The 18,507-nt window shown below is 50.7% G+C and overlaps 1 protein-coding gene across 1 annotated transcript in view; it reads right to left on the bottom strand.

The window, feature by feature from the left end:
• MYO18B (myosin XVIIIB) overlaps positions 1–18,507 on the bottom strand; it is a 259,486-nt gene that overhangs the window by 24,231 nt on the left and 216,748 nt on the right. Inside the window, 3 exon segments of the mRNA XM_030336763.1 lie at positions 2,996–3,133; positions 4,508–4,552; positions 13,916–14,046. Of these exon segments, the coding sequence (XP_030192623.1) occupies positions 2,996–3,133; positions 4,508–4,552; positions 13,916–14,046 (314 nt within the window).

Raw genomic sequence — 18,507 nt, 5'->3', positions numbered from 1 at the left:
AACTCAAGTCTAGACTCCTCCACCCTTCCATGCGGGATGGAATCCACTTCGTCCGCACTCCTGTTAACGTCGCTGTCTTGACCTCTCCTGTGAATCAAGAACGTTCCTAATGTTCTTCAGAATGGTGAGTGCTTTCCAGAAGCTTCCCAATTTGCCCGGATCCATCAGAGGACTCCCTGTCTATGGCGGCTCTCTAGGCTTTTGGATGCATTTCTTCCATCATAAGACCTGAAAGTTGAAATTACTCCTTGGTCCATGGGCTGCAGAATGGATGTTGTGTTAGCAGGCCTGAAAACAGCATTAATCTCATCGTACACCCCCACGCCATCGGAGCTCTTGGGTGACCGGGTGTGCTACCGATGGACAGGAATATTTGGAAAGGAGTCTTTGCATTCCGAGCAGCAGGTCTCAACAGCAGGCTTGAAGTCTTCAGGAAACCACGCTGTGAGCAGATGTGCTGCCCTCCAGGCTTTGTTGTTCACCTTACAGAGCACAGGCAGAGCAGACTTAGCACAATGCTTGAGCACCCCAGATTTTCAGACTGGTCAGTGGACCCTGGCTTCCACTCAAAGACATCAGCTGCACCAGCCCCTAACACGTGAGTCAGCCTGTCCTGGGAAGCTTTGAGGCCGGGCCTTGGCTTCTCCTCTCTAGCTGCGAAAGTCCTCCGACAGTGGGAGCTTCCGTCTGCACTGAGCCTCTGCTGTCTTCACGAATGACCTTAGCCAGATCTTCTGGATAACTTGCTGCAGCTTCTACACGAGTGCTCGCTGCTCCACACCCTGCACTCTTGGGTTCCGGGGGCGGCGTCTTTCCTTAAACCTCGTGACCCAATCTCTGCTAGCTTCGAACGTTTCTTCTGCGGCTTCCGCACCTCTCTCAGCCCTCACGGAATGGAAGAGAGTTCGGGCCTTGCTCTGGATTGGGCTTTGGCTTAAGGGAGTGTGGTGCCGGGTTTGATCCTCATCCAGACCACTGAAACTTTCTCCAGATCAGCAGGAAGCCTGTTTCTTTCCTTATCATTCGTGAACTCACTGGAGTAGCACTTGTCATTTCCCTCCAGAACTTTTCCTTCGTGTCCGCCGGTCGGCTAAGCGTTTGGCACAAGAGGCCCAGCTTTCGGCCTCTCTGAGCTTTCGAGGTGCCTTCCTCACTAAGCTGAATCGTGTCTAACTTTTGATCTAAAGGGAGAGATGTGCGACTTTTCCTTTCACATGCACACTTAGAGGCCACTGTAGGGTTATTCGTTGGCCTAATTTTAATATCGCTGTGTCGTAGGAAATAGGGAGGCCCAAGGAGAGGGAGAGGGGCTGGGACACGGCGGATCAGTAGGGTTGTCAGAACATACACAACACTTACTGACTAAGTTCACCATCTTACATGGATGTGTTTCGTGGCGCTCCAGGATAATTACAATGGCAACATCAGAGATCACGGATCACAGATGGCCATGGCAAATAAAATAATGAGGGGAAAGTTGGAAATGTTGCAAGGATCACCAAAATATGACACAGAGAGACAGACCAAATGCTGTTGGAAAAATGGCACCCGTAGGCTTGCTTGACAAACCTCCAGTTTGTAAGTAACACAATATCCGACAGTGCGACAGAGCGAACACGACAAAATCGTATGCCGGTGCGATTATAATTACAAAGCTCGGATATTATGTTAACGCGCATTCACATGCTGTTATGGCTGCCTCCAGTTCTGCTTCACTGCCTTATACACTGGCCGATGGGGAGAAACGGGGGCGTTTACTTATCAGGAGAGAACAAGTCCTCAACCTTTGGGGTTCACGGAGGAGGTGGCTTTTTCTCCATATAGGCCTTTGTTTTTAATTAAGAGCAGTAATCAGATGATCTTGCTTTAATTAACTCCCCTGATGCATCCACACTCTAGGAGCCTCTCTCTGATATTTTCGATGTCAAGTTTTTCAGCCTAAGATTATCTGCAGGCATGCGTCAGACATTTGCCATTTGCTGAATATGCCTGAAAGGTTAGCGTGAACTTCCACCCCCTTCTTTTTGTAGAGACAGCCCCCTCCTTCAGAGCAAACACATTTCAAGTCAGGAAGGGATTGTCTGTATTTGCTCCTTGAGTCTCTGACTTTTCTTTCCGTCTTTTCACGTTGGGTCTTCTGTTACCACAAAAGGAGTATGCATTTCATCTTAATTACGCATCTGCTTAATCCATAATTTCTGATTTATGGCTGTTAGCTCCTAATTATAAGAGGGCCGCCCTTGAAAAGGAAAACCAAATGAGCTGAGAGAAACGAGGCTGAAAAACTAGGGTGATGATGGATTTAAGCCCTAAACTAAGGGTGCATCCTGAGGCCCGTTTATTGAAGGAACCTATTGTTGGCAATCCTACAGATTTGCGAGAGTTTCGTCTCAGGCTGTAACTGAATCCATCACCCTCTGTGGTGGGGAAAATATAAAACCTTGACATTCAGAACAAAGCTAAAATCTCTGAGGGAGAAATTATCCAGCCTAACTGTCAATGATACTGATTTGCCATTTAAAAAAAAAAAAACACACACACACAAACTCAAATACAGAAACACTTAAGTGAATGTGTTTACAAAAGAAAAATTTAAATCCAGAACCATCCATACATGGAAAACAAGGAGGGCTTGCTTTAGATAGAAGGAAACTATAATAAATCCACAGTTATTTAAAAAATGTTCACCACATGCTTTTTAAAAAATCATCATGAAAATGGTGCTTTAGTGAGGGCTGCGTTAGATCTTCATCATTTTAACTGTTTGGAGCAGTAAACACAATTATATTTCCTGTTGCACAGATGAGGAAGTGAAGGCTCAGAGAAGATAATCGACCTGCCTAAAGTCCTTCAGGTAAGAAGTGGCAGGGTCATAGCTCAAACTGTCCAAGACCATGCCTATGCTGGAGAAAGTGGAAGACATGAACAACAGCCTTTGAAGGATGAGATTTTTCAAGCTATTGGCCATCCAGAGACAGCAGGGAGATACTCTTACCTGGGACTGAGCGTGTGGCTGCTGATGACTGACTGTCGAGAGGGGGTCCTCACGGTATCTGTGGCCAGGGACAGAGTACAACTCAGCCAGGACTGCAGACTGCCTTCTGGCTGGGAGCTGAGGATGGAGACATTATCTCTAGAACCAGAAGACAGGATGCTGTCAGCACAATGACAACCACGGTAACAGCAATAACTAGATATTAACCCCTAAGCATAAGCCAGGCATGTGCTACATGCTGTACTCCCATAACGTCAATCAGTGCTCACAACACCATCCCTGAGACGTGAGAGCCAGTGCTGTCCCCATTATATAGATGAGAGTAAACGGAATTTGAGGAGGCCAATTTGGGTCTTGCCAAGGTCATCCGTCTAGTTAGTGAAAAAGTTGAGATGCCAACCCTGGTTTCTCCGATTCTAATGCCCTTGCTACTAACTACTACTCTTCCTTGGGGAGATAAGCACTCTAATATAGATATTGAGGCAATTCTGATTTTAAAGTAAAATTTGGCATTGAATTTTATACCAAGTGATAAGCCCATGGAATATGTCAAGTGTGAAGGTCTTAACTTCTTGCCTGCCTTAACCAGAATGTCTTTGTAGACAGAGCCTTTGCTTTTATGTCCCCTAATTCTGAAAGCAGCACAGGGTGAGGCTATGTGGGCCTGTCACTGATTTGGGTACTCAATGATTATTCTGTTTTCTAGTTGATATACTCACTCAACTATTATCTGTCAATATTTATATCAATCTTTATATCTATAACTATATATCTATTTTGATATCTGTATCTGTATTTATATATGCCTATATTTGTATCTGTCTATAAATTCATTTGTTTGTTTATAGCATGCTCCATGCCGGGCACCATGGGAAGGACGTATAAACATGAACCCAACATTGAACTTGTCCTCAAGACTCCATCTTACCAGAGTAGACATCTATAGAGATAACCACAAAATAAAGGAGAAAATTATTAAGGCCATAGAGAGGGATAGAAAGTAGGAGAATTAGGAGGGAGCCTTGATTTGCTTCTTGGAGGCATAAGGGAAGGCATCAAGTAGGGATAGCTGAGCCACAACTTGTTTGAAGGCTGGGGGTTGGCCACGCAGGGCCTGGGGAAAGGACTTTGAGCTGGAGGGAACAGCATACACATAGGCATGGACGTTGGAAAAGGGCAGGGCATGGGTGATATGCAAAATAGGAGTCCCAGGTACAGAGGGAAATAGGGTCAGGTATGTGTGTCATTCTGAGGTAATAGGGAGCCACTGAAAGTATTTGGTGGGGACAGTGGTATGGTAAGTCATGGGCTTCTCTGTCTAAAAGAAGTTGGGCTGTTCAATAATGTGTCCCCAGTGCTATATGTTGTGACCATGGAGTCAGAGCTATCGTGGCATTGCCAGTAATTCTCCAAGCGGGCGTGCATGTTCCCTCTGCGGACTGGACCCGGAGAGCCAAGGGCTTGCCCTTGGCTTCAATGTCAACTGCTCAATTCCACTCAGGGTTCACTTACATCTCTTTTCCGCCATGGCTGGTGCAGTCCACTGCCATCTGGACACTAGAAAGAGACACAAGAATGAGTCTGTCCCCCTTGTGCTTCCAGGGGAAGAACATGGTCTTCGATGTCAGACAAACTTCCAGCCTTTGCCCCTGTGTGATCTCAGGCAAGTCACCCTCCTTCTCTGACCCTCCTGGGCTCCTTTGTAAAATGCGGTGACGAATGGGGTTTGGTTGTGGGGCAGACTAAGCGAGATAACCCTTGTAAACGTCACGGCCTGGTTCCTGACAAATAAATAGTGTTGATTAAAAGGCAACAACCATTATCCCTGCTCTTGTTTGAGTACAACCAGTACTGCTGTTATTAACAGCATCATTATTGTCAACAAGCAACGCGTTTGCTTTATGTTCTTTGTGAGTGCGAGTGAATCAGACAAGAGGGCAGGTGGCCAGCTTTCCAGGGCGTTCTGGGAAACTCCGAGACTAATTACAGTGGTAGCTGTTCCTTAGGGAGCATCCCTTCATTCAGCAAAGATGCTCTACCTGTGATCTCATCTAACCATCCCGCCTATCTCCATTTAGTGAATGAGGAAAGGGACACCCTTGTAAGGTCACATAGCTTTGAATCCATCCCAGGTCTGTAAGAGCTATTAACCTCATGCTCTTTACCAGTTGTCCCGCATGGGGGTGTGGACAACCAGACCACACCCTCGGACACCAGAGACCTCATCTGAATCCTGGCTTCACAAACCAGGGCCTCCCGCTTTGTTCTTCGCATGGAATCTGGGGAATTCCTTCCTTAGAAAACCCGGTTGTTCTCCAAGGGATGTACCTGTGGTTCCTTGGTCCCTATCCTCGAGGATCCGTCAGTCTTGGGGCTCCTATTCATATCTATCTGTCCCCACCAGACTGCAAGAGCCCCTCATGATCCAAGAACGTGTTTTATTCATATCTTTAGCCCCAGGGCTCAGGCCAGACCAGAAGTTCTTTCAGACAATGTTTTGTGAATCCAATGAGCTCCAGCCATGGGCTAAGTCCAACCTACAAACGTTTTTTATAAATAAAGTTTTATTAAAACACAGCCACACTAACTCATTTCCATGTTGCGCATCACTGCTTTTGCTCTACCGTAGCAGAGTAGTTGCAAGAAAGATCATGTGGCCCCCACAGCCTAACATATTTACTATCTAGCCCTTTATTTTTTATCGTTTTTTAAAAATGTTTATTTATTTTTGAAAGAGAAAGACAGAGCATGAGCAGGGGAGGGGTAGAGAGAGAGGGAGACACAGAATCCAAAGCAGGTTCCAGGCTCTGAGCTGTCAGCACAGAGCCCGACGTGGGGCTCGAACTCATGGACCCCGAGGTCATGACCCGAGCCGAAGTCAGACACTTAACCGACTGAGCCACCCAGGAGCCCCACTGTCGAGCCTTTTAAAGAAAGGTTTGCTGTGACCTCTCCACCATAACAAAAGCAACCTTTGTGAATGACCCTGGGAGAAGAAGAAGAACAACCCCCAGAGATGCCCATGTCCTAATCCTTAATCCCAAGAACCTGGAGCTACATTTCCTGACACGGTAGAAGGGACTCTGCAGATGTGGTTAAGGTTAAGCATCCTGAGATGGGGAGGTTATCCTGGATTATCTGGGTGGGCCCAACCTAGGCCCTCACATCCTTCAAAGCAGGGAACTTTCCCCAGATATGGTCAGAGGGAGATGTGGCTATGGAAGATTGGCCGAGAGGCAATATTGCTGGCTCTAGAGATATAAGTGTCACAAGGTGTTTTGGTATCTTCTACAACCTGGAAAAGGTAAGGAAATGCATTCTCCCCTAGAGTCTCCAGAAGGAACACAGCTCCTTTGATACCTTTATTAGGCCAGGGAGATCCTTGCTGGGCTTTTTAAAAAAATGTTTATTTATTTTTGAGAGAGAGAGAGAGTGAGTGAGAGCGAGCATGAGGAGGGCAGGGGCAGACAGAGGGTAGCAGAGGATCTGAGGGGGGCTCTGTGCTGACAGCAGGGAGCCCGATGAGGGGCTCAAGCTCACGAACCCTGAGATCATGACCCGAGCTGAAGTTGGATGCTCAACCGACTGGGCCACCCACATGCCCCAATCCTCGTTTGGCTTCTAAACAACAGAACTGTAAGATAATAAATCTCGTGTTGGTTTAAGCCACTAAATTTGTGTTAATTTGCTACGGCACCAAAAAAAAAAAAAAAAACCAAAAAAAAAAAAACAACAACCTTGCAGTAGAACAAAACTGTCTTTGCTGGGTGACCCTGAATCTTCTTGAGGATCTATAGACAAAGTTTTGATGGAGCTTTTCTTTAAATGCTTACTGATTTATTTTGAGAGAGAGGAGCAGAGGATCCTAAGCAGGCTTTGCAATGACAGTGCAGAACCCAACTCAGGGCTCCAATTCACAACAGAAATCATGCCCTGAGCTGAAATCCATAGCCAGATGCTTAACCGACAGAGCCACCCACGTGCCCCTTGATGTAACTTTTTAACAAACTATTGAAAATACTTAAAAAAAAACCCACTTTGCGGGGAGTGCCTGGATGATTCAGCGGGTTAAGTGTGTGAATGGTTGGACAGCACAGAACCTGCTTGGGATTCCCTGCCCCCCTCTCTCTCCACCCTGAAGTGGTCAATGTGAGTAGATCCGACTCTGATCCTGCTGCTGCTCTGGGTCTTTCCATGCCTCTGCTGGGTTAGGGTTGTAGAAAGAATAAGACACTGAGAGAAAAGGCGACCAAAGCCTAGGGGTCTCGCTGTGTGGCCCGGGTCTACTCTCTTCCCTGTTTGCCATCTCAATTTCCCTCGTTTGGGGTAAGCCTCTGGCTCCTGCCAGACTCTGGCTATCACAAGAGCTAATCCCAGGGCCCGCTTCTGCCTTAACAGAAAGAACCGGGCTTTCTAAGCCAATATTCTCGATGAGAAATCAGCAGGCAGCAGGCGCGACCCATCACTGCTGTATCAATGACTGTTGCACCCTGTATCACCACGCAGGGAAAAAAAATGGTGAAGAATCTTAAGAAGCAATCTCGTAAGAGCGTTAAGATTATCAGTGGTCACTATTAGTGCCTTCGAAACCCTGTGGCTCTGGAAAAGAACCAGCCGCGAGAAATAAAAAGACACAGGTATGGATGCTTACGGAAAATAATCTTACGTTTTTATAGAAATTTTCGTCTGTGCACTGGTTGCTTTTGCCTGTGAACTCATGTCACTGCACTTTCACAGAACTCCTGAGGTTAAAGTCAAGGTCTGCCGGCCATTCTGCCTGTCGACTTCCTGATGAATTACCATCCAGGCCAAGCGTGGTGTCCAGGCTGGACCCCACGCTACCCGCCATTTTTGAAGGTCTCGACAAAATGGAGTATGTCTGAAATAAAGAGGCGGGGTGGAGACGGGCTTCTGGAAGCCACCTCACGCCTTATGGTCTGAGAAATTGCGGAAGGCACTTAACAGCTTCGTTCTGAGGTGGTCTGCAGCTTGGAAGGAGGGGGAGGGGAAAGGCTTTCAGGCTGAAGCAGGCTATTTTGTTCTGCGTGATCCGGAGACTCATTGAACCAGATGGGTAGAAATCGCCACCAGGTTGACTTTTTATAAGCTGTGGATTATTGGTCCCGGTAGATACTGGAGTTTGTACACCACAGTCTACAGAGCCTTTGCATTCTTGGAGACCTCATAGGGGCGTCTAAGGGGTCAGGGAGAGAGACCAAGTAGGGAGGCTTGACCCCGAACCTTCATTTCTTTCTGCACTCCATCCTAAGTTAGAATTTTCTCCAGGACTTTGTGTTGGTATACAAAATAAAAGAGTATGAAGAAAGAGTCTCTGTGCTTCAAGTTCCAAAATGGAACTGTATTTTTTACTGCACCCCCTGTCTTTTTTTTTTTTTAATGTTTATTTGTTTTGAGAGAGCGAGAGTAAGCATGAGTGGGGAGGGGCAGAAAGAGAGGGAGAGAGGGAGAATCCCAAGCAAGCTTCCCCTACTGTCAGCGCAGAACCCACTGCAGGGCTCGAACCCACAAACTCTGAGATCATGACCCGAGCCCAAACCGAGAGTCAGACGCCCAGCAGACGGAGCCACCCAGGCATCCCAACGTACCTCCTAGCTTAACGTAGAAGGTGAATATTGCTGGTGGTGGTGATGATGATGATTTTAACGTGTTGGCTAGGCAAGCAGAGGCCCAGGAAGGGCAGGAGACCTGGTCCGCATCTATTTGGCGGTGCAGCCCGGACAGAACCCTGTCTCCTGACTTATCGGTGGCTCTTTCTCTCACGTTGGCGCACGTGGCTTTTAAAGAACTTGTGCCAAGCGTTTGTGGACAGGGGCTTGCTGCTAAGCAAGATAATTAATTAGATGTCTTCTGTTGTGGTCCTTCAGCGAGAGTCTCCGTCAGACAACTCCAGTCTAAACGCACACACTGCCTGGGAAGTAACGCGTGAATGCGTTGGCCCCAGGTCCCAGTGACACAGACACGCATCCACCAGAGTGACAGGCCAGTTACTGGGTGGAGAACCAGGACCGTGACAAGAGAAAGGGGGAAGAAGGGGTCTGTTGAACACGACAGCAGAGTTTGCTTATTGGGAGTGTGGGGGGTGGGGTCTGCCTGGAAATCATCGTGGCCCCTGCACTTGCTGCCTGAGCCCAAGCTGGCTCCTCGACTTCTCAAACGCCAGTGTCCTCATCCACAAACTGGGTACCAGCTTCAAAAGTTGGGAGACAGTGTCTACAAAACAAGTAGGTTGTGCAGCCTGACACAAAGCGGGTCCTCAGCAAAGAGTACCCGTCTGGCTGGGGGATCCAGTCCTCCCAAGCTAGAAGGATGCTCGGAAAGCCAGATGGCCTCCGTGGCATCATTTAAACGTGTGCTATCCTGCAGTAGGGAGCCACGCTGTGCTTGGGAATGGGGCATCAACCTTCTCAGAATAATGGAGACAGGCTCTGAGTCTGCATCTTTTTAACAGTCTGGCCGGAGCCCGGGACCCCTAATAAATAAATTAACTCAAAATTGTGCCCGTGGCAGGAGCTGCAATCTTTGGTGCGACCCACATCTTCCCACTTTTCCCACTGCGGCCTAATTTTACCCAGGCTGAGAAACATACAAGTCACACACAACACAGCAATGGAAGGCACCTTTCTAGAGCACTGGTCTCCAACTGGGCCAACTGGAATTGACACACTCTCAGCTGACCTAGGAGTCAGAGGTCATCCATCGACCTCGCCACACTTTCCCCCCTCCCCCTCCCCCCTGAGGCCCCAGAAAGGTGAGTAGCTACAGACCCTGGGATAGCCCCAGGAATAGATGGGGCCATCAGCTGACACATCTCTCCCTCCAGGAGTAATCAGCTTGCCCCAGGCCGCGGGGGGAACAGCTTAAAGCATTTCCCCCATTCATCCGAGAAGGCTGACGCCACCACTGAAGTCGCAAGGCAGAGCCTGAGTGCAGGAAGGCACAGGAGTCAACACTGCCATACGGGCCGCCTGGCTTTCCGAGCACGTAACCACGTTTCCAGCCTGGAAGGCCTGTTACGCTCGGATTGAATTCCCAACACGGGGAAATGTGACTTTTCATAATTTGAACAAGTCTCTTAAAGAACCTTACCTCCAGCGGAAGCACCACACACACACACACACACACACACACACACACACACACACGCTGTTTCTCTCTCTCTGCCCGGTGGGTGTGAATCCTAATTGAGAGCTCAGTTTGGAGAGGTACTTCGACGAATCCCTCGGGCTCCCATCCAAACCTCCGTACCCCGGGAGATGAGACAATTAAGAAGGAAGTACACCGTGGAGCCGTCAGGATGGGGGAAGAGGAGGAGAGGCTGGCACCCGGGTAGGAGCTGGGGCTCTACTCCGGATGTTGGCTCTGCAGCCTGGCAAGGCACGGACTGCCGTTCACTGCCGATAATCATTTTAATGGCAGTGTGACCAGAGAACAAGGTTTGTGCCATATTAATTCTTCGAAATGTGTTGAGACTTCTTTGTGGGCAATTTCCCTCCAGTGTCCCCCCCCCCCCATTCTTGTGCCACTGGTCAGATCTCTGCTCTGTGTCTAGTTCAATTCCAAGTTAATGGGGCAGAAAGTCAGGATGGAGTCTCGCTGAGACCCAAGGCCGTGAAAATGCAGACAGGAAGCTGGGGTTCAGATGGGATTCCCGGGGACCTCAGAAAAGTAGGATTGGGACCGAAGGTGAGCATGAGGCTTTTCACCTGGAACAGAAAGAGATAAGCATGCTCCCTATCAAGATGAGGGTGAGGGCAGGGTCCCTTTAAGGCTCCGAAGGATCCCCTCTAAGCTGAGACTGGAGTGATGTCTGTGACCCTCTATGACCTTGCCACCAGGATCTCGCTTCCCAGGCTCCTTGCTTCCTGTCATACCTCTGCCCAGCCTATACCCACACCTGCAAGCGCCCACACCCTGTGCCTCTTTCCAATTTGGTTATTTTTATAACTTTCATTTGTTCTGCTGATAGCTTTTATTTATTAGAAAAGCTACCTTAACACCCCAAACCCAACTAATCCAATTAAAAGTGGGCAGAAGATGTTCGCAGACATTTCTCTAAAGAAGACCTACAGGGGCACCTGGGTGTCTCAGTCGGTTGAGCGTCCGACTTCAGCTCAGGTCATGATCTCACACTCCGTGAGTTTGAGCCCCGTGTCAGGCTCTGTGCTGACAGCTCAGAGCCTGAGGCCTGCTTCGGATTCTGTGTCTCCCCCTCTCTCTGCCCCTTCCCTGCTCATGCTCTGTCTCTCCCTGTCTCAAAAATAAATAAAAACATTTTAAAAAATTAAAAAAAAAAGAAGACCTACAGATGGCCAACAGCCACATGAAAAGATGCTTAACATCACTGATCATCGGGGCAATGCAAATCAAAACCACGGCGAGGGATCACCTCACCCCTGTCAGAATGGCCAAAATCACAGACACAAACAAAGGTTGGCGAGGATGTGGAGAAAAAGGACCCCTCTTGCACTGTGGGCGGGAATGCAAACTGGTGCGGCCACCTTGGAAAACGGAAACTTAAAAATCCTCAGAAACTTAAAAATCAACTACCCTACGATCCAGGAATCGCACTACTGGGTATTTACCCAAAGAATACGAAAACGTTAATTTGAAAGGATACATGTATTCATAGCAGCATTATCTGTAACCGCCAAATTATCGAAGCGGCCCGAGTGTCCATCGATTGATAAATGGGTAAAGAAGAAGTGGCATATATACACAGTGGACTATTCATCAGCCATAAAAAAAGAATGAAATCTTGCCATTTGCAACGACACGGATGGTGCTAGAGAGTATCATGCAAAGCGAAGTCAGTCCGGCAGATTTCACTCATCTGTGGAACTGAAAAACCAAAACAAATGAGCAAAGTGGGGGGGGGGGGGGAGAGACGCACACAAACCAAAAGACAGATGCTGAAATATGGGGAACAAACTGGCGACTGCCGGAGGGCAGGGTGTTGCGGGGGGATGGGGGAAACAGGTGATGGGGATCAAGAGCACACTTGCCATGACGAACACGGAGTAATGTATGGAATTGTGGAATCACTATATGGTACACCTGAAACTAACCTACCACCGTATGCTAACTATCCTGAAATTAAAACAAAAACTTGTGGGGTGACTGGGTGGCTCAGTCGGCTAAGCGGCCGACTTCGGCTCAGGTCATGATCTCACGGTCTGTGGGTTCGAGCCCTGCGTTGGGCTCTGTGCTGACTGCTGGGAGCCTGGAGCCTGCTTGGGCTTCCGTGTCTCCCTCTCTCTCTGCCCCTCCCCTGTTCATGCTCGCTCTCTCTCTCTCTCTCTCTCTCTCGGCCTCTCAAAAATAAATAAACGTTAAAAATAATAATAAACAAACAAATAAATAGGCGTATCAAGTCTGTAACTTATAGGAGCAAAATCTCCTCAAAGAGGAACCTACCTAGTACAGCGAGGACTGGGTATGTTCACTGCAGAAACTTTAGAATATGTAAATACGCTTGAAGCAAACCAAAATTTAGGTCACCTGCAATGTCTTCCACCAGAATGTTGGTGTGTTTCCTTCTGGGCTTTCTTCTCCCCCTTAATGAGGCATGGTCAGCTCTACGGGCTCTCCCCACTGGCTAGACCGCAGCTGACTCACGTCACTGCTTCCTTCCCTCACTGCCCAGCTCATGCCCACACCTCCTGCCGGTCAGCAGCTGGCTCCCGCTTCACCCTATTAAGAGGGGTGTGACAGGCAAAGGTCTAGGGTGGGAAACTCAGCAGCCCCGGGTTTTGCAGCACCTAATTTGCTGTGCGACCCCGACCTTCCCCAGGGTCCTCGCGAGAGTGGAGAGGGTTGCACTCCATGGTCTGATCGTTGATTGTTGTGGCTGCAACGCATGCCATACCCCACAGAGACAAAGCCCAAGAGGGACCAGGGGCCGATGCAGCCCACACAGGGGTGTGTAAGGAGGGCACCGCCTCTGAAGGTTAGGTTAAGGCATCCTGTTTCTTCCCAAAGCAATCGCAAAGAAGATGTCTCTCCCTGCTGCCCAGGCTTTGCGACAGAGGCTGGGATGGGGACAGAGAGGCTGCAGCCAGACAGGCAGCTGTGGGTTCCAGAGAGGTGACAATGCCAAGGTTGCAAAGGCAGCTTTGGGGGACAGGATGCTATGGACCTCCTGCAGGGGCTCAACAGCCCGGGCCCATGTGGCCACCCGGGGCACCCCTGGCCTGCGGCAGCTCGAGACTTGAGTGGAGATGGTAGGAAGCAACCTGTCTTCCGAGAAAGGAGAGAAGCCCCGACACTGAACTTGAAAGGCCTTGCCTATCACCTGCTGGCTAATTTTGCATCCTTGAATCAGTCATTGCCTTTGTGAAGTGATGCCCATTTCTGGGCACAAACACAATGCACACCCTTACAGCCTGCGTGCCTGGTTCTAAGCAATGTCCATCTGGTACCTCATTTGACTCTGACAATCCTATCAGGTAGGCAGAAGGTTGAGTCCACGGAATGCCAATCTGCAGATCAAGAGTGGTCAACACCTGGCCATTTCACGTGGTCAGTTCAAAGTATTACGTCCACTTGACGCGTGAGGGGACTGGGCCCAGCTTGGATGCGTCACTGGCCACGATGACAAACTGGAGCCCACTCTGCAGACATGTCCCAGGGTCACCTCCCCTAAGTCTTGGAGAGCTGGGCCAGGCAGTTTCGGTGGCAACAAGGAGATGCTGACACTGGAGAGGAAGCAAGCATCCTGCCCCTCCTCACGGGAGCCAGCCGGTCGTCCCTCCCACCATGAGATGCATCTGGGTGTCCCCGCAGATGCGGCCCCCGGAGGACCTGAGACAAGGAGTTCCGTCTACCGAAGGCTGCAGGGCACCCCAGGGCCCCAGGCCACCTGCTGCACCCCGCTGCGCCTGCCCCCCCCCCGTAGGTTACCTCTCCGTGTCACTGTCGCTGGATGCCAGCTCCTCCAAGGCTGCCTGCAGGTCGGCAATCCGCCGGATGGACGTCTCCAGGTCTGTCTGGAGGGTCTGTCTCACTGCCGAGAGGTCCTCCACGTGCTTCTCCTGGAGGCAGAGACCACAAGCGCATGTTGGCCTTGGGCAAGAACCCACACACCTGCCAGAGCTTCTGGGAAGGAGACACACGCTGGGCTGAGTCAAGTGTTCACTGAGCACCTAGTACATGGTGGGCACCCCTTGAGGCACGCTCTCTGCACAGATGGGCTTGTGGACCCTCAGAGAGATGCTTTGAATTTTATAGAGGGCAGGGGCGTTTGGGGGGCCACCAGGGCGTGGCCCATGGACAGCGCTCACTCATCCACGCTGGGGTTCTGAGCCCCGCGTGTCCAACCCCAGAGCCACGCTCGGAACCTGCACCACCCACTTTGCACCAGGCACTACACCCTGGATGGATGAGCAAATGTATGAGCCAATTAATGTTTCCCAGACCAGTCACCGAAGCTGGTTCAGGAAGCTGAGTCTGCCTCAGGGTTGGATCTGGAGTGGGAGATGGGGGTCGGCTGGGGAGCAGACAAGAATGGTTCGCGGGGCACCTGGGTGGCTCAGGTGGTTAAGCGTCCAACTCTTGATCTCGGCTCAGGTCATGATCTCACGGTTCGTGAGGTCCAGCCCCAGGTCAGGCTCTGTGCTGCCAGGGCAGAGCCTGCTTGGGGTTCTCTCACTCTCTCTGCCCCTACCCCACTCGAGTGTGCTCTCTCTCTCTCTCAAAATAAATACACTTTTTAAAAAAGAACGGTTCCCTTTCCACTCTGCTGTGCCGTCCTCAGAGGGTGCAAAGACAAAAACTGGCAAGCCAACAGGTCTCGTCCCAGAGCACCCCACTGCCGTTTACTAAGATCCTTCTGTGCCTGGCACTGTGCTGAGCGTCTTACCCTCAGGACCTCCCTCCCTGCTCAGAAGCCTGGCGGATGGCTATCATTGCTCCCATTTCGCAGATGAGAAACTGAGGCCCAGGGAAGCAAAGGCTTAATGGCAGTGCTGGAACTCCAGCTCCGCGCATCTGCCTCTCCTCTGTGGGCTCATCTCTTCCCCCTCCGACCCTGCCCTAATCAGATTCTGTCCAGACTCGGGAAAACCTCTGACTTCCATTGGCAACAGGTTTCACCCACAGATTTCACCCACCCCTACCCTTTAATTGCAGTGATTAGCAACTGAGGGTGATTTTGCGCTCCCCCCAGGGGACACTCAGTGAGCAATGCCTAGAGACATTTTTGGCTGTCACACCTTGGTGTGTGTGTGTGTGTGTGTGTGTGTGTCACTGGCACCTTGCAGGGATAATGCCCAACATCCTATAATGCACAGGACAGCTCCCTCCGCAGAGCATTACCTCGCCCGAATGTCCACAGTGTCCCTGAGAAACCTCGGGTTAAACCCAGAATCTCACCTGTCAGCAGGTAAGCCCAGGGGGAATCAATCAAAGGCAGAGGGAGGTCTGTAGGGGAGGATGCTTCGAGCGGTGGTGTTGAGGATGGGGAGAAGCTGAAAGCAGCCTCATCAGCCAACAACTGGGGATCGGTAGGGGGGTCACGGTGTACCACTTTGGCGCTCCTAGACATTCCCGTTGGAAATAAGGGCTGTGGCAGCATGGAATGCTTCTGCAGAATGAAGGCACGCAAACGGGATAGAATGGAGGAATACTGTGTCCCTAGCAGTCTGCAAATAACGCACGCGCAGTTGGAAAAACACTTAGGAAGTTGGTAGCATTTATAAGATGAGGATGAAGGGAGTGGGTATTATAGATAAAATGTTTCTTTTAAGCTGTTCTAATATTATTTAAGGATTATTTGCCGACTTTAAGAAATTTTTTCACATTAACGTTTGTTTATTTTTGAGACATTAAGAGTGTGAGCAGGGGAGGGGCAGAGAGGGGGAGACAGCGAATCCGAAGCAGGCTCCAGGCTCCGAGCTGTCAGCACAGAGCCCGACGCAGAGCTCGAACTCGTGGACCCTGGGATCATGACCTGAGACGAAGTCAGACACCTAACTGACTGAGCCACCCAGGTGTCCCTTGTCAACTGTTGTTTTAAGAAACACATCTATACCAACCGCTGAGGGCGTGGAAGGGGGCAAAATATAAAGACTTAGGGTCAGACCTAAGCACAGTCCCCGGCTGCCCATTTAACTCACTAGCTGTGCAACCTCAAACAGTTTACAGCCCCTCTCTGAGCCTGGGATTGTTGCCTTTGTTTCGTAGATGAAGAAATGGAGGCCAGTGAAGGCATCCAGGGCAGTAAGGTACATGGCCTGGATTTAAAGACTGCTCTTGCCCCCGCTCCCAGGCCAATGATCTTTCTGGGGCTACCTGTGCACACCCCCGGCGAAAGTCAGGGAGGAGCAGGGGCTGCTCCCCAATTATGGGGACATGCACAGCTCTCCTTTGCAGAGCGGCTCAGCCATTTCTGCTTATTGTGAGTCTGTGCCTTTCATCCGATTCTGAGGTTTTCCAATTTTAACGAGAGAGAGAGACAGACAGACAGACAGAGAGAGAAAAGGCAAAAACTGAGAAGCCCAAGGGCTGAGCAGAGGAGAAGCGGCGTGGAGAGAGGCGGTCGGGGGGGTGACAAGGAGCTGGAAATGCATTGCAGTTGATGGAAGCCGCCAGCTGTGAAATCCCCATCTTGGTGCTGACAAGGTGAGAGACGGTCCGAGGCAGGGCACCCCCCTCCCCCACCGGGCAGGAGGCCAGTGGGCTGTCAGAGGAAATAACACACAGCGTGGGATGGCTGAGAAGGTACCTGCCTCTGGACGCCCACACGTCAGCTCCTAACGGCACCCAGAGAACTGGCTGGGCGCGAAGTCCCTGTGGCTTCCGAGCTCAGCCCCTTCCTGGGGGCGACAGAATCGACCACCTTCTCCCAGGCGACGGGGCACCCGTGTCTTTGTAAGACACGGAGAGGCTGCGCAAGGGCCGCGGCTGGGCCGTTTTAGGCATGTGGTGAATGTTTATTTGGGAGATTGGGAAAGTGAGGCGGGAGCAGTGGAATGGCCATGCAGCCGGGAGAGGACAAAGCCAAGATGGGCGGCCAGGTCTTGGGTTTCTCAGTAACAGCTCTTTATGCCTCATGAGCCTCAGGGATGAGAAGGGAGCCCAGAGGTCCCCTCCCAGCTGTGCCTGGGTCAGCTGTGCCCACGCAATGTCACACGGAACCCTCCCGGAGCCTCCTGGCGGGCAGAGGACGGGGCCACCAGGGACAGGCACGGTCATCTCAGGGGTGGGTGACTCTGGGCTGGGACTAAGCAGGGGGGCGGAGGAGAGGAGGCGCTGAGACGAAGCAAATCTGTAGTATCGTGAAAGACAAAGTGGCCTCTGGACCCAGGGTGCCGGGGTTCAAATCCCAGCTCTGCCATCACTGGCTGTGTGACCTGGAGCTAGTGGATCAGACTCAACCTCTCTGATCTCCAGAGAGGAAAGGCTTGGCCAACGCTGGCACTGCTACCATTTAATTCTTAGAGGAGAACGAGGAGTGACCGGAGTGGGGGGGAGCATTGCTGAGGTTTGCCAAGGTCACGGGCGAGCAAGGACTCTGGCTCCAAGGCATTTTCAGTGCCCTGCAGAGGAAGGATGTGGGTGAAAAGCAAGGGCAGCGGAGGGGATGATGTAACCGGACAGAGCGAGGAGAGCTGTGAGCAAAACCACCCATAGGGATGCCTGGGGTGGCTCAGTCCCTTAAGTGTCCGACTTCCTGCTCAGGTCATGACCTCACGGTTTCATGGGTTCGGGGCCCGCGTCGGGCTCTGCACCAGCAGCGTGGATCCTGCTTGGGGTTCTCTCTCCCTCTCTCCCTGCCCCTCCCCTGCTTGTGCCGCCTCTGTCTCTCTCCAATAATAAAACAACAACAACGAAAGAAAACCCTCCGTAGATAAGGGTATCTGTGGACCAAGGACGGGGCCCGGGGGAGTCACATCAGACTCAGCGGGAACACCCCAAGGAGACGGTTTGGGGAAGTCTAGAGTAGGTGCCATCAGTAATCAGCAAACCTTTCCTGCTTCAACTTGGAAGACAAATAGCGTCTGCTGATCGCGGAGACCAACTCATTAAGAGAATGGATGCGGTGCCCCAAACAGCGTCCCTGGGGCAGACAAAACAATGCCCCCGCAGGAGACCCCTCGGGAGACACACAGGGGACACGCAAGAAGGGGGCACAGGGGAGGCACCCTCTCTCGCTTCTGGGAGCCTGGGACCTTCTTCCATTCTCCACAACATCTGACTAACAGTGCTTGGGATTGGACTGGGACCGCCACGTGCACATGGGGTTGCGTTTGGAGGCCAAGCGTGAAGCCGGTCTTCTCTGTTTTCATCTCTCTTTGGAGGCTTGAAGCGTGAAGAAGTTGGGGGAGGAATTAGGATATGGAACTATTCAGATACTTAGACGTATACGGCAGAAACCCACTAGCAAATATGCCCACGTTCATCTATGGCTGCAATCGAGCCATATACACACTGTAATAACACACAACATAGATATTATATACATGTATGATATATTCATTACATGTATGTATATG

Source organism: Lynx canadensis, chromosome D3 (assembly GCF_007474595.2).
Source record: "Lynx canadensis isolate LIC74 chromosome D3, mLynCan4.pri.v2, whole genome shotgun sequence".
Lineage (NCBI taxonomy): Eukaryota > Metazoa > Chordata > Mammalia > Carnivora > Felidae > Lynx > Lynx canadensis.
Note: the sequence above shows the minus strand (reverse complement) of the source record. Positions and strands in the feature narration are given on the sequence as shown.